The 20,314-nt window shown below is 51.5% G+C and overlaps 1 protein-coding gene across 1 annotated transcript; it reads left to right on the top strand.

The window, feature by feature from the left end:
• The first annotated feature begins 806 nt into the window (after positions 1-806).
• Positions 807-20,271, top strand: LOC136952037 (dynein heavy chain domain-containing protein 1). Its single transcript, XM_067246709.1, has 43 exons — positions 807-1,033; positions 1,131-1,325; positions 1,411-1,614; positions 1,709-1,819; positions 1,925-2,081; positions 2,220-2,489; positions 2,600-2,725; positions 3,274-3,406; positions 3,524-3,750; positions 3,936-4,185; positions 4,282-4,439; positions 4,579-4,692; positions 4,898-5,174; positions 5,262-5,389; positions 5,510-5,708; positions 5,817-5,908; positions 6,012-6,240; positions 6,363-6,488; positions 6,797-6,894; positions 7,009-8,562; positions 8,596-10,261; positions 10,404-10,533; positions 10,609-10,801; positions 10,923-11,205; positions 11,336-13,172; positions 13,287-13,498; positions 13,585-13,771; positions 13,855-13,957; positions 14,113-14,241; positions 14,361-14,552; positions 14,632-15,063; positions 15,241-15,664; positions 15,755-15,853; positions 15,941-16,117; positions 16,405-16,583; positions 16,686-17,729; positions 17,818-17,995; positions 18,180-18,260; positions 18,391-18,616; positions 18,731-18,822; positions 18,936-19,085; positions 19,206-19,819; positions 19,897-20,271. Exons 1-43 carry the CDS (start codon positions 807-809, stop codon positions 20,269-20,271), a joined length of 13,878 nt encoding a protein of 4,625 aa, XP_067102810.1.
• The last annotated feature ends 43 nt before the right edge of the window (positions 20,272-20,314 follow it).

Here is a 20,314-nt window from a genome sequence, read left to right as displayed (position 1 = left end):
TTTCTATCTTAGATGTTATGGAAAACTCTAGTTTGAACATTTATTTGGTTGTGAGCTTTAATATTGTGTGCATGCGCACCCTTGTGGATTGTACGAGCGTAGCGTCCCCATGTAACTATGGGAACTAGACAATGACTGCTGTGTACAAACGTCAGAACACAGGTAGACAAGCTCTAAAAACTTTTCTTTCTTTTATTTTTTTTACCAACTACAGCTATTTAAAATGTGTTTACGATTTGGTGTTTTATTCCCAAATTGCCTATATGAAAATATACAGGTAGCTAGCGTGCTAACTAAAGTAAAAACTATTGATTTGATTTTGTAGTGTAGAGAATGTAAACTACTAACTAGTACAGTAATTGGCACTATTCAAACTGAACGTACTAACGTTATAGGTGTACCTAAACACGCTACTGTAGAGCTAGGTTATGGGCCCCAGTAATTCGTCTAAGTCGAGCTAACTAACGTTAGTCTAAGGTTGCTGAACTTTGTGAACCTGTCAAGTATTCTACCAGCTGTAGCTAAGTAAAAGCTTTGGGGTTTTGACTACGGAATTACTGGGAGTTTGTCAGAGATGGGCTGAACACCTGTTTCGACAAAATATGTTAATATTCGACAAAATTAATTAATATTGATTAGAAACGTCCTGCAACATGCCAGCTCCAAAAAGAGACAGTCAACAAACTAGGGCCCATGCAAAAAGCGCTAGCAGGAATGGCTCCCTCGGCCACCAGGGACGTGGTGCTTCTGCACCCTCACTACCACCACTGGAGTCCCAGGAAGGTATCTCCTCAAGACTAGCCTTCATGAAGGACCCCCCAACTGGACGTGCCCTCAGCACGGAGAACCTCAGCCCCATGCCAAGACCTCTAACTGGGGTGGAGCTTCCCCGTTTAGTGGCAGAGGTGGGTCATGAGACAGCCATGGAGGACTCATTATGGATGGACGGACCTGGTCTGATGGCCTCAGTGTTGGCTACTAATATCCCTGTCAGCCTGGCTGAGGTAGATGTTGAGGAACTAACTGTGGACACGTGAGTAGCTGAGCAGATTGAGTGTACAATTTTATCACAGTACTGAACATGTTATTCTTACATTCCCCCTCAACATGATATTCTTGTCCCTCCTTAGTGCCAAAGACAATGTTGTGTCCGTGAAAAAGACCGCTGATAGACAAGACAAGGAGCAAAAAAGAAGAGCTAAGACGATTTCCAAGCACAAGGAGCCTCTGACAGGCACAGATGTAGTGGAGATCTTTGCGAAGCAAAAACACCTGGGAAAACTTCAGTTTTTTCATTTGCAGCCTGTGGACAGTGGCCGTTACAGGTAGTAAATACCTTAGTCCCACTCTTAAGGATTTTGAGATCATGTTAAATCTACATACATATCTGAATATTTCCATCTCCTGTAGGCCATACGACCTTCGTGTGGTCCCCCAGAGTAAGGCGGGCATAGAGTACTACGTCTTCTCCCCGACCTCCGTCCTACACGTGAGGGACGGCTGCAGCGCAGGGCTGCTCTCTCTAGCCGAGTGGATCCACGAGGCCGTGCTCTGGAACGCCCTGCAAGACATACCCCTCTTCAGAGACTATCTACTGAAAAAAGCTTTCACTAGGTAGAAGCCGTCCCTCCTTTCAGAGATGTTGGTATTGACTTTTAGCTTGGGACTTGGATGGTTTCTGCATGTCTCCTCCTATGTCTCTGTCCAGGTGGCAGAGAAACGTGAGGAAGATCGCCCTCCAGCGCAGGTGTGAGGTACTGCAGGGCCAGCTGCTGACGACCGTGCCACAGTTCAGAGAAGCTCTGTTTCATTTCTGCAGGTGGGGAGGAGAATGCTTAACGAGGTCACAATCACCATTTCAGTATTATAACCCAAACATCCATTATTGATGGATTTGACTGTACACCTTGTTTGTCATTGTCAGACTAATTGAGGAATTGAAAGGGGTTCACTGGCTGCCTCAGGATGATTCTAAAACCTACACCCTTCTGGACTTCCAAAATACACTTCTGAAGAAGAACCAGGAGTGTCGGGTTTTGCTGGAGAAGTTCTTACAGTATCGAGCTCTCATCCTGAATACGGTATCTCAGACTACTTCACCTCCAAACACATTTTAACAAACATTCAAATGATGAACCAATGAGTGAATGAATGATGTAACTTTGTACTGATATGGTAGCATTACTGTAAGCACGTCCTCTCTCTCCGTCTCTTCCCAGGTTCAGGAGGACAGCTACAAAGGCCAGCAGGAGCTGCAGCTGCGTGTTGAGCTTGCCCAGGTGAACCAGCACTCTCAGCCCTTGCACCTGCAGCTGGCTCACGTGCGGGACCTGAAGAAGAAGCTGCGCCGGGCTGAGGACGTCCTGCAGCAGCTGGGCAACATGGCCGCCCTGGTGGACCAGATGATAGTCCAGAGTCTGGTCACTATCACTCAACGTGAGGTCCTGTCTTTTCTGAACAACGTCTTGAAGGTAGAGAGAGAGCAGCGAGCACTATGGTTTAAGGTTGAATGTTTATGGGTGATTTTGGTGTGAGGTTGAATGTTGTAAGATATGTTGATGTTGTCTTGTGTCTCTGTGACCCTGTGCAGCCTCAGCAGGGATGTCTTTTTGAGGCAGAGTTGATATTTGGAGCAGATGGACAACTGACCCTATTCCCCCCTATGCACTTGTTCCGGGAGGTTGTGTGTGGAGCCCTGCTGTCTGTGGCAGACTCTGCCCTCCAGGTGAGGGGAAGATTGCCACACTGGAAAAAACTTGGCATGAAGTTTCATATAACAAAAAACAACTGTAAACAGGAGTCTAGAGTTGAGTCCTTAAAGTGATATGCACTTTAGACTATGTACTGTTTACCATGTATCACACTTTCCAGTTCTGTTTTGAACTTTAGATGGACATTTTAAACACATGCATTTGTTGTGGTGGTATTTGTTGTTGTGATGTTTGTATTATAATTTTGTATCTTGTACCATTTTGTATGTACTGTTAAATTCTATAAAACCTAGTTTCAGTATGAATATCGCTCTTAGTCCAGTCATTTTATGAAAAAAGGTAGGACAAATTGCAACAGAAGCAAACTCAACTCATTTTGTATCCTCAATATGTACTGAGTAAGGAAAAAAAAGCCCCAAAGAATCCCATCAGGGGTAAGTTTAGAAAAATACCAAAATATAGCCTTCTATTAGAGAGAATATTGCTTCTGTTGCAATTTGTCCTAGGTTGACCCCCATTTTGGCTTAAAATGACTGGACTATCTGGTTGTACTCCGTGTCAGGTATTTGACGCATGCAGTTACTCTTCGGAGTCCAAGGACTGTGTGCCTGCATGCAACTCCCCAGTCAGGGCTTCTCCTGAGCTGAGCCCTGACCTCAGCCTGCCCTGCTCCTTTGGCAAACCTGGTCAGACAGGTACCTGAAAGTTGGTTCTGTTACAGGGCTTTTCTGCACAGTGTATCACAATCCAGCTCTGACCTGTTTCTGTTGTCTCTGATTCAGCATATTTACGTGTTTTTAAAACTGTGTCAGGGCCAAAGGACAGAGAGAAGACTGAGATCAGCAGTTTGTCAACTAGATGGGAGCCTCCTGTAGAGTTAGCCCCCAGGCTGGTGCTGCCCAGGCTGAACCCCCTGAGGGTGCAGGGCAAAAGGCTGCGAGGGCAGTACTACCCCCTCTGTAAGAGGCACCTGGAGTGGCAGCTCAAGCTGCATTCTGGAGCCACAGAAGTGCAGGAAGAGCAAGACAGGATCACACAGGTCATCCTTTCTTTCTCACACAAAACCTTTACTATTCTATATAACTATATAGCTGTGATTTCGCTTTGGATAAAAGCGTCTGCTAAATGAATAAATGTAAATGTGATTTCCCCCTCTTTGTCAACACATTTCTCTTCCTTTCCTGTTTCCTGATTGTGTCGTTGTTGTGTTTCCCTCCTGCACAGGAGGCCCAGCGGGAGCTCCAGAGGCTGTGTGATGAACATGCCTGGTTGGCGGACATCCATCTGTTCACCAGCCAGTGGAGCCCTGCCTCCCTGGAGGCCATGAGGGGCCTGCCAGCCCTGCTCTACGAGGAGCACATCCAGAAGGTGCGCTTCTGGACGGACAGGGTCAGCACCGTGCCCCGCTCCTTCACCACCTCCAACAAGCTGCTTATCGTCCACTGCGCACACATCCAGGAGAAGCTAGGTGTGTGTGTGTGCGTGCGTACGTTTGTGTGCGTCTACCAGGTGTACTGCTGTCTCAATAGTATTGTTCCTGGGATGTGTGTGTGTGTTCTTTTTTTTTCAGGGCCTCTGTTGACCTCCATAGAGGAGGACGTTCTGACTTTCCTGGTGGGGGAGTTGAAGCTCCGCTCACAGAACCTGATACAGGAACTAAAGAAGACTGTGGACGGCCTCAGGGTAGAGCCCACCGACTTCAACGACTTCACACAGTACGCCAGCATGGTGAGTATCGTAACCACGCTCTGTAGCCACGGTTCTGTCACTGAAAGGGGTGGATTGCAGAACGCTGCACATTCGATTCGTGTCGTCTGATTTGAAATCAAATGAGTCCATTGACTTTCATGGGATTCCTTCACGGCAGGTCACACGCTGTGAGAAAATGTCCAATGACATGCAGCAGCAGCTGGAGTACATGCACTCCCTCCAGGAGACCATCCGTATGATCTACAGACAGGAGGTGGCATTGGAGGCATTGGTGGCATTGGAAGAACAGGTCAGCAGACACATCATCCATGCATTCATCCTGCTCCAAACAGGTGTCATCCATGCATTCATCCTGCTCCAAACAGGTGTCATCCATGCATTCATCCTGCTCCAAACAGGTGTCCTCAGACACGGGGAGAACTAAAGCTTGTAGCAGTGATCCTAGTATATGTGTGTTTGTGTGTGTGTGCGTCTAGATGTTGGACCTGTGGGACTGCTTCGTACCTCTACTGAAGCGTGCAGCTGAGACTGTGCGTCAGCGCCTCCCCTCCATGGCCGACACCCTGGATAGCACCTTCACCTCTCTGGCCCAAGACCTGGAGGACACTATCTCCAAAACCACCTCCGGCCCTTTCCTGGACCCTACCCAGAATGCTGGTCAGATGTTGACCCAGCTGAAGACAGTGAGCAGACACGTGTACGCTGTCTCGGCACGCCTCCAAGAACTCAGCAGGACCAGTAGAAGTCTCCGAGGTGGGAGAGGGAGAGAGGTTTCTGCAGAGGGGGTGTGTGTGGTATGTGTTTCTCGACCTTTGTGCTAACTGCGTTTCGTCTCCATAGGACATCCTCTGGATCTGACGTTTGTGACGACAGGCCAGCAGAAGATTCAGACCCGTAAAGGGCTTTGGGAGCTGCTGAGCTTCTCCACGGCTCAGATCCGGGAGTGGAAGCTGCTGCCCTTCAGCAAGGTGAGAAACTGAACAGCCGTTTTCCACATGGACCTGAGAGAGCCTTCAATCATCAGAAGGAATTATTTAAGTATTTAAGGTTTGGAACAGCTGACTGGAAAGTGTGTTTTTCTGTGCTAGTTTTTGGTGTCGCGGGCGCAGGGGAAGGTAGATGAGTGGCTGCAGCAGGCGATGTCCCTGGCCAGGTTGATCCCATCCCAGGATGCCGTGCTGCAGAAGATCCTGCAGACCTTGGAACATTTCCACCTGCAGCTCCCAGTGCTGGCTCAACTCAGCAGCCCTACACTCAAGCACAAACACTGGAGGAACATCTTTAAAGGTCACATCAAAGTGTGGAGCACTGCGTGTGTGTGTGTATGTGAGACAGTTTGATAGTTTTTTTTCTTCAAATCTACAGTGTCTGTAATTGTGCTTTCTCTTCCTGCAGGCATGGGCCAGCTGTACTCTCCACAATGGAGCCTGACTGTAGCAGACCTGATGTCCAAAATGCTGGTAGAGCATCAAAATAAAATCAGCAAGGTAAGGACTGCTATTTTAGACAGAGGAACTGAAGCACACATTCCTATCTTCTCCCATCCTACATTTTACAAAATGTACTCAAACACATCTCCATCCTCCACAGATCTGCCGGGAGGCCAAGGCGGAGGCTGACATGGAGCAAGCCTTCCGGAAGCTTCAACGCAGCTGGGAGGGGGCTCAGTTCAGACTGGCAAAGTTCATAGTAACTGTGTGGCAGGAGGACAAGCCTCAGGATGGAGCAACACGCAGAAAGAAGCCTTCAACTGACCTGGAGTCTAACCACGCGTCACCTCAACAGCTCTCCAAAGACTGTGGCACATTCACCATTATCGGTGAGACTGGAGAAAGGAGAAAAAACGGAGTGTGTGTCAAAGGAAAACGAAAAATGATATTTATCAATGTGTCAAGTTATGATTGTGACAGAGGTTGTGAGAAGCTGTGGTTGTCTCCTCAGGTCTGGAGACACTCCTAGCCCAGACTGAAGACAGTGTGATGACTCTGTCCAACATGCTGCTGTCTCCGCATGTTGCTGAGTTCAGACAGGAGGTGGAACACTGGGTGCAGATGCTTCAGGAGCTTGGTAATGCCCAGCTGCTTCATGTCAAAAGAAAATGTGTTGATTCTGTGAGATTCCATGTTGAAAAGTACACATTATTTTGTACCTTGTTCTTCACTGATCCATTTCAGCACTCAATTTTATCATGGAACTTTATCAACAAATAATGTAGGGTTTCTGTTGTTGTTTTGGTCCGAGTGCCTACATAAGCATGTGTTTACCCGGTCTGCGAGTGTGTGTTGGCGAATGTGTGCGCGTGTGCATGTGTGTGTATGTGTCTATACACATACACACATCTGTTTTTTTAATGAATTGTTTTAAATACATTGTAGAGGAACTCCTGGACTTTTGTGAAAGGTACCAGCAGAAGTGGGTCTTCCTAAGCAAAATGTTCTACGAGACCACTGTTTGTGTACAGAAGGCAGAGCTGGTATATTTCATCAGAACTTTAATCAGATAATAAATGCATTTATTGACCACATAGCTTAAATACAGGATACTGAACTTGTGTTCTTCCCTCTCTTTGTTTCTTTCTTCCATATAGTTTGAAACGTTCCAACCAGTAGATAAGACATTCAGAGAGTTGATTCAAACCACCTCTGGTGACCCCCATGTGCTGAACATAGTCCGTCTGAAGAAAGTGACTGAGTCAAACGTTCTTTTCCACGGTGACAGTCTCCGCCGTCTTCTCATGGCAGGTCTGAGCACCATGGAGGGCATCTCCAACCAGCTGCTCTACCTTCTAGACTCTCCCAGGGGCCAGTTCCCCAGGCTGTGCTTCCTCAGCGATGGGGAGGTAATCCGACTGCTCTCCCTGCACCCTACCCCCTCCACCCTACTCCCCTTGGTGCGTAAGTGCTTCAGAGGTGTGCGCTGGCTGGAGGTTGTCAGCAACAGTGACTCGTCTCGGGATGTGACAGAACTGAGCAGGGGGCTGGATCTTTCTGGCAGCCAGATGTTGGTGCAGGGAGTGTATGGGAGCCTCAGAGAGCACGTGTCCTTCCTGTGCCCCTTGGAGCCAAACCTCAACTCCCTGGCTTGGCTGGGCCTGCTGGAACAGCAGCTGTACCAAGCCACGAGGGAGCTGGTCAAGCAGTGTGCTGTGGCACGTCAACAGGTGGAGCCTTCAGACAAGGACCTAGAGACAGACAGGAAGATTGGGGACACCTCACACTTCTCCAGACAATCAGACTTCCTTAGAAAGAAGGAGGAGATGGAAGCCAAAGTGAGAGAGAATGACCTGCCATCTCAGTTGAGCATCCTGCCAGACTACCCCCTGCAGTGTCTGTTGGTGGTTGAGGAAGCCCTCTGGTGCAGTGAGGTCAGAAAGGCCGGCCAGGCTGCAGCCCCGGTCAAATGGAATTGCCTAAAAGCAAGAAACACCTCCAAACTTCACAGCTTGTGCCAAACTGTAAGGGACGGTTTGTCAGGTGCCTCTGACAGATCACTGACCTCTCAGCGTGCAACGACAGTGTTGCGTTCTCTGGTGCTGCTGACAATGAACCACGCCCAGAACATCTCCAAACTCATGGAGGTGAAGGGTGATCTCGAGTCATCTTTTGAATGGCAGAGTTTGATGAAATACCATGTTGTTTTAGACTGTGGGGATGAGACAACACAACAGAGCCAAGAGACCAAGGACTGCTGGTGCTATGTTGAAGTACTGGGAGTTCAGCTGCCCTACGGATATGAGTACCTGGGTCCAGACCACTGGATGACGGTGAACAGCCCCTCCACAGACAAAGCCATCCTGGGTATTCTCCTGGCTCTCACCAGCTACAGGTGTGGCTTTGTGAGCGGACCACAGATGTCAGGCAAGAAGAAGACTGTGGTTCAGTTGGGGAAAGCCTTGGGAAGGCAGGTCATCTCCTTCCACTGCTGTGTAAACACCAGACTTTCTATTATCCAGCAGTTGCTGTTTGGTGCCCTCCAGACCGGGGCCTGGCTGGTGTTGGACTCTATGGACTTAATGACCCAGGGGGCACTGTCTCTTCTGGGGCAGCATTTATCAGACATCCACCAATCTCTCTCTTGTCTACAGAGGAACACCCAGCCAAAGGGGTTTGAATCCTGCTCGGAGCCTTCATTCCCATCTTCTGTCCCAACCAGAGAGCAGACATCTTCACCACAGGAGAGTGGAGACCTGGGGAGAGGCTGTGAAACATTGGATGAACTTGAGATGTGTTTTGCAGGGAAGAACATTTTTGTCAAACCGAGTTACGGCTGTGTGATCATCTCATCCAGGGGGTACAGTACCGATGTCCCAGAAAACCTGCGTGCTGCAACCCGACCTGTAGCATTGGCCCAACCAGATTACCGAGTCATTGCTGAGGTGATGCTAACCTCCCTCGGTTTCTCAGAGGCAGTGACACTCAGCCGATGTCTTCTCTCACTGTTTACCCTGGCCGGCAACTCTCTCTGTCTGCCTGACTCCATCAGTGGGAAGCAGACCTGCTGGCTAGTTCTCCTCATGAACGTCATCACAGTTGCTGGGACACACTTCCAAAACACCAGACGACAAGAGGTGCTGCTCAAAGAAAAGGAGTTAGAAGATGAGGCGGATGTTCAGAGACATTCACTGGATGTGGTTCCTAAGATAACCGAGACAGAGGAAAGAGCCAGGGAAGGAGACAGCTTTAAATTCAAGCGGACTAATCAGTCATCAGCCCTTATACAAGGTGTGGTGGAGGAACAGGCCATAGTCAAAGGAGTTTCATCTGTCCTGGTGTCAGCCATTCACGAGCAAAAGAAAGCCTCACAGTTCCGTGCCATTTTTGAAGAAATCTTCCCCACGTTACGTTCTTACCCGGTTCTCGAGTTGGACATTGAGGAGGGCGATCGGAACCTCCTGCAGGCTGCAGTTATGGAGGAACTACAGCAGGCTGGCCTCCATGCTGACCCTAGAGTGCTGAAGGAGGTTCTCAGCCTCTACCAGGCTATAAAACTGTCCAGGGCGGTGCTCATGGTGGGGCCCCCTGGGAGTGGGAAGACCACATGCTACCATGCACTAGCGGGGGCGCTACGGAAGCTGGCCGCCAGGGCTGAGGAGGTGGATTTGGATGATGATGTCAGCCCTGAAGGAAGGTGCTCAGATATAGATTATTCCCCGACTACCTCAAACTGGTCCTCTGTTGACACTGTGGTGATATTCCCCAATGCCCTGTCCAATGAGGAGCTGTTTGGAGGCTGCTTCCAGCAACAGGAGGGTTACTGGTCAGACGGGGTATTCACCAAAGTGCTGAAGGACTCCGAGAGACATGACCTCTTAGACAGCACCCCCTCCAAGAGGAAGAAGAGGAAGAGTCAGACTCGCAAGGTGAAGTGGCTCGTGATGGACGGGGAGCCTCTGGGTCAGCCTGGCTGGTTGGATCACCTAAGCACCCTCTGTGACCCCGACGACCCCTTCCTGTGCCTGCCATCGGCAGAGAAGGTCCGGCCGTCCCTTGAGGAGCTCAAGCTGCTGGCTGAGGTCACAGACCTGTCAGATGCTGCCCCTTCCACAGTCACCCGCTGCACTCTGGTCCATCTTGGTGGGAAGGATCTGTGGAAATCGGTGTGGAAGGTGGAGGTGGACGCTCTCTCCAGAGACCACACTCTGGATCAGGGGACCATCAACATGTGGGTCCGTTTAGCCGAAGATCTGTTTTCTTGTACGCTCACTTTCCTGAGGCACAAGGCCTTGACACCCGTGATGCACAGTGAGGCAGACAATGACAATAATGTCAGTAAAGGCATCGCCTATGGTCTACAGGAAGTGATGTCATTCATTAGGATTCTACATGCCCTTCTGGAGCAATGTGGGAAGGGACGTGGACTAAAAGCATCAAGGCAGACAGATAAAAGAGGTAAGAACTTAACAACAAAAAAAGACTGTAGTAGGAATGATGAAAAACGTATTTACTCAACAAATGCCCTTGAATTATTTGTGTCCTCTTCCAGATATGGCTCCAGTGGTAACCCAACCTTCGTCTGTCAATATCTCGACCCCTTCCACTCAGCCGGAGCTGCAGGCCAGGAACATCTTCCTGGTGGCCTACATCTGGGGATTCGGTGGTCACCTCCACCCCAGGTCGAGACCGGTACCCCTGGAAGTCAGTTCTCACATAGAGGTGCATTCATTGATAATGTTTTTCTCTTCCTGCAGACACTGGCCTCAGTTTGATGTGCTGGTGCGGGAAGCTCTGTTTGAGAGCCGGTATAGAGTGGAGGTTCCTGCTGAGGGAACAGTATTCGAGTACTTCTTTAATATAACCGAGGGCACAATGGGAGACATGAGTACCCCAATCAGCTGCTCCAGAAACAAGAGTCCACTGATGGCCTACATCACTATCCCACAGGTACGCCCCCTCAATCAATAACTGTCCCACATCAACAGTATACTACAGTATCAACTGTATTTTGGTTTCATTGTTCTTATAAAATAACAGTAATGTTAGTGTTCTTTGTCCACTGACACAGTATCAAAAATATGCGTGTCTACTGGACCTCATGCTGGAGGCTCACCAGCCAGTGTTGTTGGTGGGAGAGGTTGGCTCAGGGAAGACCATGCTGTGTCAGTCCCTGATGAACGAGGACAGGCCTCACATCCGTCTCATTGCCGGCCCACGCCTGCGCGCCTCTGACCTGCGTGGTGTCCTGGAGAGCATGGGCAAACAGAAGACACCGATGGGTATCATGGGCAGCCAAAACAAACAGGCCAGACACCTGCTGTTTGTGGATGATTTACACAAGGCCGCCTGTGGTGAATAGAAAACCTGTCATTATTATAAAGTTACAGTTACACAAACTATGAGTTAACTAAGGTATCTAGCGTATTGTTTATTTGCGGAAATTCTTCCATTCATTTGTTAATAACTATCATATGCTTGTAGATGTATTTGGAAAGACATCCATGGCTCTGGAGACTCTGCGACAGTGCATATCGAGGGGAGGCGTTTTGACGTCTGATGGTTACCACTTCAAGCTGTTCGGATCTGGAGCTATCCGCTACCTGGGTACCTGCAGCACGTCCGCAGTGACAAAACCAAGCTGCAACAGCATCTCTTCCCGCCTCTTGCGTCTCTTCTCCGTCTTAGTGCTGCCCAGTATATCTGTAGATGTTCTATTCTCCATCCACTCCCCACTGATTCAGACCTGGCTGAAAGAGTTCAAGGGCATGCCGAGGTACGCAGACATGACCCGCTGTATCATCGCCGCTACTCTAGACCTGTACCAGTCTGTGTGCGAGCACTTCCTGCCGACTCCACTGAGGCCTCACTTCCTGTTCTCCCAGCATGACCTGCAGAAGGTGTTTCAGGGGATGTGCTTGTGGGCACCGCGCGCCTCCGGCAGACATCCACCCCAGAAGAAGGTCAGCCTCAGGGCCGTGCTCTCTTCCTCCGCCCTCCCCTGCTTTTCTCCCACCACGCTCGGCCCAGCGGCCAACGTGCTCAACATAGTTCGCCTCTGGATGCACGAGTGTCTGCGTACCTTTGGAGACCGGCTGTGCTCAGAAGACGAGAGCAAAACCCTGGTGTCACTCATAGCCCAGGTGTCAGACAACAGTTACAGTGGCTGGATGACAGTCCAGGCCCAAGCTGTCGGAGGAGAAGAAACCATGTCCTCTACAACTCCCCCCACGTTCACATCCTCTTCTATAATAGAAGACCCACCTACGTCCCCCCATCAGCTCCCAGCCTCACCCAGTCAGACGGAGAGGGATACTGAGGCCTTGGCCTTCACGCAGCCTACAAAGTCTCCCCTGCCTGGGGCAGCAGATGAACAGGAGGAGGAGGAGATCCAGCAGCTCAGGCTGAGCTACTCTGGTTTTAGTTTATCAGCCAATGGGAAAGAAGATCTGTTTGATAAAAACAAAAATCAAGAGATTTCCAAGAAAGATAAGCATCCCAGTCTACCGTTGCCAGACCCAGCTTCAAGCTCTCTACAATGTCTGTCTCCCTCGCCACCAAAAGGTCCTAAACCGGTATGTCAGTCGGACTGGAAGAGGAGCCTTAGGCTGTCTGAACCATCCTCACAGGATGACAGCATCCATTGGCCCGGGCCAGGTTCAGCCAGGCTCGTTCCATTGCAGCTTCTGCAGGACTTAAAGGCCTCGATGTGTAACCTGGTCTACGGTCCCGAGCTGTTTGAGCCTCTCGCCTCCATGGCTCAGCAGCACAACTTCAAACGCAACGTGTCCTATCAGGAGAGAGACCCGGGCCTGCTCCTCCAACAGCTGGCCCTCACAGTCAAGAGCAAAGAGGAAGGGGAAGATGGGGATTTGGAGGATAAATACAGCTGCACGTCCAGCTACGTGGTGCACAGACAGAGGCTCCGGCAGCTGCTGCACACCCTCAGGGCTTTGTTCCTCCCCGGTGGACACGGAGTGCTCTTCAGCGTGGTGAAAGGCACAGGGCGAAGGACCACAGTGCGTCTGGCTGCCTATCTCACTGGCTACCAGCTGATGGAGGTCCATCCAGGGAATGAGAGGACGTTACGGGACATGCTGAAGGAGGCCGGCAGTCAGGCGGGGGTGCAGGGAAATCATGTGATGATACTGGTTCACGAGGAGACCAGCCTGGAGCACAGAGAGGAGTTGCTGGAGGTCATGGCCAGTGGGACCTTCCCTGGTCTCTACTCTGATGAGGAGCTGAAGAATCTGGTGCTGAAGGTCAACGCTCTCGTCAAAAACTCCCGCAGCCGCCTCAGGGACGACCAGGCCCTGGACAAGTAGGAAACACTAATCAGACTAGACTTGATTATTACTGTTGACAAGCTATGGCCAGTGTTTACTGCAGTAGAAGTAGCTAATGATCTATTTCAATGTGGTGTTCTCATCTATAGGTACTTCAAACAGGTCCAGAAGAACATGCATGTGTTCCTGCTGCTGCCTCTCTCGCTAGACATCAGTAAAATGGAGGCTGACACTGCCTCGGTGACCCAGGCTGTGTGCCTGTGCTGCTGTGTGGAGGTGTACCAGCCCTGGTCCAGCCAGACCCTGGTCGAGGCAGCCTCACGGCACCTTAAAGAGAACCTGCAGATCCCCGACCCAGCAAGTAAAGATCTTTGGTGTAGTACCTATGAAGTACCTACAATTTGAATGGATTAAAAATGTTGACATGTTTCTTTGGCTGTGTAGTAGACAGGGACAGCCTGGTGGCCAGTATCTCCAAAGTCATGGCAGAAATACATCAGTCAGCATGGAAATATGCATCCGTCCTGCTACCAAACCTTCAGCCGTTCAGCCCCCAGACCTACGTGGAGCTCATTGCCCACTTCTTCCACCTCTGCAGCCACCTGTATGAGCAGGGCCTTGGTCAGGCCAACAGGTGAGCATCACGGTCCATGTGTTCATGTCCACACGCTGCTGCGACTGTGAGCTACGGTACAATGAAGCTTTTGTTTTCATTAGAGTGGCAACAGTCCTGGCCAGGGTAAGAGACATGACAGACACGGCTGAGGAGTACAGACAGGAAGTTATTAAACTCAAGAACAAAGTGGCAGAAACACAACAGGTAATGTTACTAGCTTGTAGAAGAGCACCATTTAGTGAAAATGCATCCATGTATGATTAGAATTGTGTAAATGTCGGTGCGAGGAGTGCTTGTCTAACATGACGTCTGGTCTGTATGTTTGCCCGTCTGTGACCACCCACCTGTCTGCGTGTCAGTGTCAATACCAGTTGCAGCACAAGATTAAAATGGAGCAGGTTCTGTGTGACCGTAGCCGGCAGAACTGCCTCCTGGAGGAGAACAGACTGTCCCACCTGGAGGAGCAGTTTCAGCAGGCCCAGCAGCAGGCAGACGACGCCTTCAAGGAGGTCCACCTCACCTCCAGATCCATGGATATAACTAGGACTTAACCTGCCTGTATGGAACATAGTCCTGTTCACCAGTATGATTCAACTCTTGTCCCCAGGTGAGTCCCTTGTACCAGACTGCCCTGGTCGCTCTCAAGTCTCTGAGCCAGAATGACCTGGACGAGGTGCGCCACTACAGAGTTCCTCCTGCAGGTGTGGTGATCGTCATGGACGCCATCTGCATGCTGTTCAACTATCCATGTACCTGGGATAGCTCCAAGCATTTGCTAGGGCAGTCCAACTTCTGCCAGGTCAGTGAGTATATCCAACAGAAAACCGGAACCTATTTCTGTTAGTTACCTCATACTGACCCTCCTGTCTTCTCTTCAGGAGTTGGAGTTCTACGACCGCTCCAGGTTGAATGGCGAGATGTTTGAGCAGCTCAGTCACATCATACAGAGGAAGGAGTTTTCTCCTCAGGCGGTGAAAAGCGTGAGCCGGGCCTGTGAGTCCCTGTGCCGCTGGGTCCGGGCTGTCTACCAATACGCCTGCGTCCAGCGCCACATGGCCCCCCAGGAGGTCAAGAAGATCCAGCTGGACCTTCGTATCGCGGAGAGCCGCTCTCGGCTGAGCGTGGCCAGGCTGCAAGAGGAGGAGACCCGGGAGCACATCGACGACATAGAAAAGGAGCTGCTGGTCCTCAGAGGTGAGCAGGAGGAGCTGGCTGGCCTGCTTCGTAAGGCCGAGGCCCTGGAGAGGGAAGCTTCCAGTGCTGTCCAGCAGGTGGTGTGCCACATCACCGACTGGAAGGCTGCTGCTGAGGTAATCCTCTCTCCATCCATTTATCCCTCTCTCTTCTCATCTCTCTACCCTTCTATCCCTCTCTTTTCTTCATCCTTCCATCCCTCTCTCTTCAGCCGCCATTTACATTACTGACTTGTTCGATTTGCACACATACATTATTTCCTAGATTTTGTTCATTTGGTGTTCCTCTCCCAGGAGACAGAGATGAATAACCAGACCATATCAGGTGATGCTCTGCTGCTGGCTGCTGCCATCACCTACCTGGGTCCCTTCAGACCAGACACCCGTATGGAGCTGCTGAGGAAGTGGAGGGAGCTGAGTCTGACTGGGAACATCAGCAGTACCCCCGATGACCCCAGGACCTCTCTGCTTCCCCAGTCCAGCCCAGAGGCCCCTCCTCCGCCCCTGGATCATGTGCCCCTCCCCATGGCTGCAGAGCTGCAGATGGCCCTGGTGCGGGCTTTGGGGGTTGACCGCTACGTGGTACAGGGGGTGCCTCCCGGGCTGTTGCTCAAACTGCTGACGTGGGGCAACAGAGGCCCCTGGGCTCAACGCTGGCCCCTGCTGGCTGACGCATCGCAGCGCGAGGAGATCAGCTCTCAGACTATGCTGTTCACTGGTGAGGAATAATATCCATCAAAAACCCTTTAACCATATCATGGTTCAAATGTAACTCTAGTTTTCCCCTGTCTGTCAGGCCATCTGCCAGTGGAGGACAGCACAGCTCAGGAGGAGAGGGAGTACGGGCTGGTGGTGAGCGCTGATGACCCACACCTGCTGGATAAGGTCCGCCAGGGGGCAGAGAAAGGTCAGCTGGAGAACAAAGAGGACATGATAACGTGTATCAGCTTGATGAATGGTTGTAGATGACGAGCAGCTTTGTCCCGTTCACTAGGTCTGAGAGTGTTGGTGACACACATCGAGCGAGCAGCTCACACTCCAGACTTCCTGGAGATGTTGGTGAGGCCGGCTGGCAACTGCGCCCCTGGTCTGAGGCGCCCCGTCCAACCGGCCCACCCAGAGTACTGTCTCTTCCTCAGCACCTGTCTGCCAGTCCGACTGCTGCTCAACGGTGAAGAGCTGTGCGCTTGACAGATGAACTTTGTCAGTCCTAAGTGTGAACGTAGCGTTTCAGTGGGTCAGATAGCTGAGCGGTTAGGGAATCGGGCTATTAATCAGGAGGCTGCCGGTCCTCGTGCAAAATGATATTGTGTCCTTGGGCAAGGCACTTCACCCTACTTGCCTCGGGGGGAATGTCCCTGTACTTGCTGTCATTCGCTCTGGATAAGAGCGTCTGCTAAATGACTAAATGTAAAAAAAATTAAATATCAGTTCTCCTCTGTTCTCCGCCCTCTTTAGAGATACACCCGTCCGTCCTGTCGGAGGTGCGGGTCATCGACCTCTCTCTGAGCACCACGGAGGTCCAGGAACTCCTGTTGACTGAGCTGGTGCAGCTGGAGTGTCCAGAGTTGGGGGTTCAACACTGTGTGCTCATACAAGACAGACAGACCCTGCACGACAAACTCAGCCAGGAGGAGGTGACCGGACAGAAATCTCCTTCAGATGTATCGTGCGATGTTCATTTTACGAGCAGTCGAGTGCTATCTTGAATGCTTCCCATCCCTGGTCTGTGTTCTCAGGTTTCTCTGATCGAGTACATCCTTCAGTCGTTCACCCCTCTGCTGCAGGACCCCCAGTTCCTGCCTCGCGTGTCGGCCTGTCAGCTGGCCTCGCACAGGCTCCAGGCTGAGCTAGCGGATCTGAGCCAGGAGCTGGTGCGCCACAAGCCTCTCCTGGCAGACTTCCAAAGGGTGGCAGCGCTGGCCACCGGCCTCTACCAGGCCCTGCAGGAGGTTGCCTGTCTCTCCCCTACCTACTACTTCCCCCTGAAAACCTTCCTGTTGAATGTGAGGGGGGCTCTAGCGCTGAAAGGAAGACCTGATGTGGTCTTCGCCGGGGAGGTGCTGGCTGGAGCAGTCATGGCAGAGATCACCTACAGGATGGTCTCTCACTTCCTGGCCCAGTACCGGCCCTGTCTGTTCCAGAGCCATGCCTCCCTGCTCAGACTGCTGGTATCTCTGGCCCTCTTCCTCCACAGTGAGCCCTGCTCTGAGGTCGAGAGGGTAGCCTTCCTCAAGGGCCTGGGAGACATGGACCTCCCTGTCGATTCGTCCACTCAAACCACAGCTCCAGCCTCCCGCTCATCTCCATCCACGCCCCAGCCTGAGCTCCCCTGCTGGCTCCCCTCTCACACGCACACAGGGGTTCTACGGCTGGAGAACATCCCACCCTTCAGAGGCTTGATCGCCTCATTGGCCGCCTCCCCCAAGCAGTGGAAAGAGTACCTTCGATTCCCATCCTCCACCCTTGTGGGGCCCGTGCCCTGCCGCTCTCACTCCCACCTGTCCACCCTGCAGCGGGCTCTGCTCTGGAAGACCCTGCTCCCCCATTGGCTGGCGGCCGTGGCGGAGGACCTGGCTGCCTGCCACCTGGGCCAGCCCGTCCGCTCAGCGGTGCCCGACGCCCCCCACACCGGCTCCCCAGAGGCCCTCTCACGCTTCCTGTCCAGACACGAAGGGCCTGTGATCGTCACCCTCCCCAGTCCGGACAGAGAGGGACCGGCGAGCATCCAGCCGCTCCACTGGCTCAAACAAGTGGCCCAGTACCAAACAGACAGGAAAGGGGTAATGTGTATTCATATGACCAGCCTCATTGCCGTTGTTAACTTAATCAACCTGATATATGCAATGAACATTTTTTTTTGTTTGTCAGGTGAAAGTGAAAATAATTTCAGTTGGAGCTATATGTCAAAAAGAGACCATCCTCTCATCTCTTGCTTTGGCTGTTCGCGATGGCCATTGGTTGGTCTTCAACAACTGTCATCTCCTAGAGCAATGGGATGCTGAAGTAGTGACTCACTTCAATCAGCTGATATCTGTTGCAGCCAAAAGTGAGTAGCCTGTGGTGGGTTAGAAAGATCTGCTATGGCTGTATTAACCATCTTCACATACCTATACCTGGCTTTCCTTATGTAAGCTAGAGAAGTAGTGATGCAGGCATTGACAGGCTCTCTCTCCTGTATCCCTCAGTGCACCAGACAGACGTGGAGCCTGGGGAGGGCCCCCTACCCGCAGGGCCCAGTCCCGCCTCTCAGGTGCACCCTCGCTTCAGACTGTGGTTCATCACACGAGGATACAGACCACTCTCCATCCCATGTATGTTCACTATAGTGGCACAGTGAGATCATTTACTGACTCATGTACAGTCCATTTTAAGTTTCAAGTTGGATGTAAAATTCATGTAACTCATGTAATCATGTGAAATGTTGTCCTCCGTGTCCTGTAGCTGCAGTCCGCGTGTGTGCTCTTCGCCTGGTCTGTGACTCTCCATGTGACGTAAAGGAGGAGCTGTGCTCTTCCCTGCACCAGGTGGTATCTCCTGCTCTGCCTGTCTCGGCTTCTGGTATCTCAGCCTCCAGCCTGGAGCCCCTGCTGCGCTGTGCCATCCTGCACTCAGTCCTACTGCAGAGACAGGCCTACAGACACCTGGGCCAGGGATACGTCTACCACTGGTGAGAACCTGCAGCTAGCACATGCCTGGGATGACAAGCACATTAAGCTGACCTTCACCACTACTGTGACTATCCCTCTGTAGCATGGCTGGATCAGATGTATTTCTGTTCCAGGACTCAGGATGACCTGCAGGCACTGGTGGATGCCTATGCTCGGATTGCCAAACACTGTGATGACAAGGCCGAGGCATTAGAATACATAGCAGGTAGGGGTGTATAGAATACAATATATCATACTGTCTCTAAACAAGTGCTTGTAATACACTCTTACTCCACAGCCCTGTCTTGACCTCACCTTTGTGTCCTGTTGTGTTGACAGCCCAACTGGTCTATGGTGGCCATGTGGCAGACTCAACAGACTTGGAGGCAGTGGAGAGTATAGCCAGAGCCTGTTTCCAGCCAGCATCTCCTCTCTGGGGCTGTGGCCCACACACACTGTCTGATATCATCCACATTCATGGACGCTTTGGTACTGTGAAATGTTCCCTGAGCATTGTAGAAATGTATTTTATTTGCAGGTTGCTGTATACAGTATGTGTTGGATGTCTCATGAGTCATTTCCGTGACTTGTTTCCTACCGTGACCACAGATGTTGCAGGCCTCCTGAGGGGACTGGAGCACCGTGTCCGAGCCCTGGCAAACACCAGCGACCCTATGGTGCTGGGCTTCAGCACGGGTCTCTCTGTGGAGCTGGTCAAGCTTCACAGCCGCACCCTAAACCTGCTGCTGTCAGACTCCCAGAGGCCCACTGGCAGGATGAGGAGCATCACCAGAGACTCTCCTCACCCTGCCCCGCTCCCAGACCTCAGTCAGGCCCGGGACAGACTGCAGGCCCTGAAGGATAGTCTGGGGCATAAAGAGGAGAGCTGGGTTGTGGGCGTGTCCCCGGGCCCTCTGCACAGCTTCCTCCAGGCAGAGTGGGATGATCTGGGGGACCTGGTGTCCTCGCTCCTGTCAGAGCTCAGCCAGCACCTCAGTAGCAGATGGACTCCCTCCTCCTTCCCCACCCTTACAACCCTGTCCCACCTGGAGAAGAGGGCCGAGCTGCTCAGTACCTACCTGTGGAACGATACCACCAGCGCTCCAAACAGTGCCTACTGTCTGTCTGCCTTCAGCAACGCTAGAGGCTTCCTGGCTGCATTAATAAGGGAGGCAGCTAAGGCTAAACAGAGGGAAATCATTAACTTCTCCCTGCATTTCCAGGTAAGATCACTCTCGCCGTGCCACCAGGGACATTTACGTACGGTGTTACAGACAATCCATGTCTTTTCTGTGTGTAGGTGCTGAGTGCTGCAAGCTGCCCATCAGCTCCACCTCTAAGTGGGGTGTATTTGTGTGGGCTGGAGTTGAGAGGGGCACTTTGGGATACACGCCTGGGAGCCCTGCAGGACACGCTCTCGCCAAAACCCTGTCTCCTCCCACTCCTTTGGGTCAGGGCAAGGGCGAGGAATACGGACGTCAGGGCACCAGATAGCCCCCCCTGCGACACCTCCTCCCTGCCCCTGTACCACTGTCCTCTATATCTGGATGGAGCGCTACATAATGAAGACTGGGGTCTGACTGAGAACAACATCATTACTCATGTACCCCTTGTGGCCAAGCTAGACCCAGTGCTATGCTCTCTAAGAAGAGTCAGGCTAGTCAGTACACTCTGAGATCTGATCCAAGACTCATAGCACTTCTTTCTAGATTATAGAC

This window comes from Osmerus mordax, chromosome 11 (genome assembly GCF_038355195.1).
Source record: "Osmerus mordax isolate fOsmMor3 chromosome 11, fOsmMor3.pri, whole genome shotgun sequence".
Lineage (NCBI taxonomy): Eukaryota > Metazoa > Chordata > Actinopteri > Osmeriformes > Osmeridae > Osmerus > Osmerus mordax.
The sequence above is the reverse complement of the archived record's forward strand: the minus strand, read 5'-3'. Positions and strand labels throughout refer to the sequence as shown.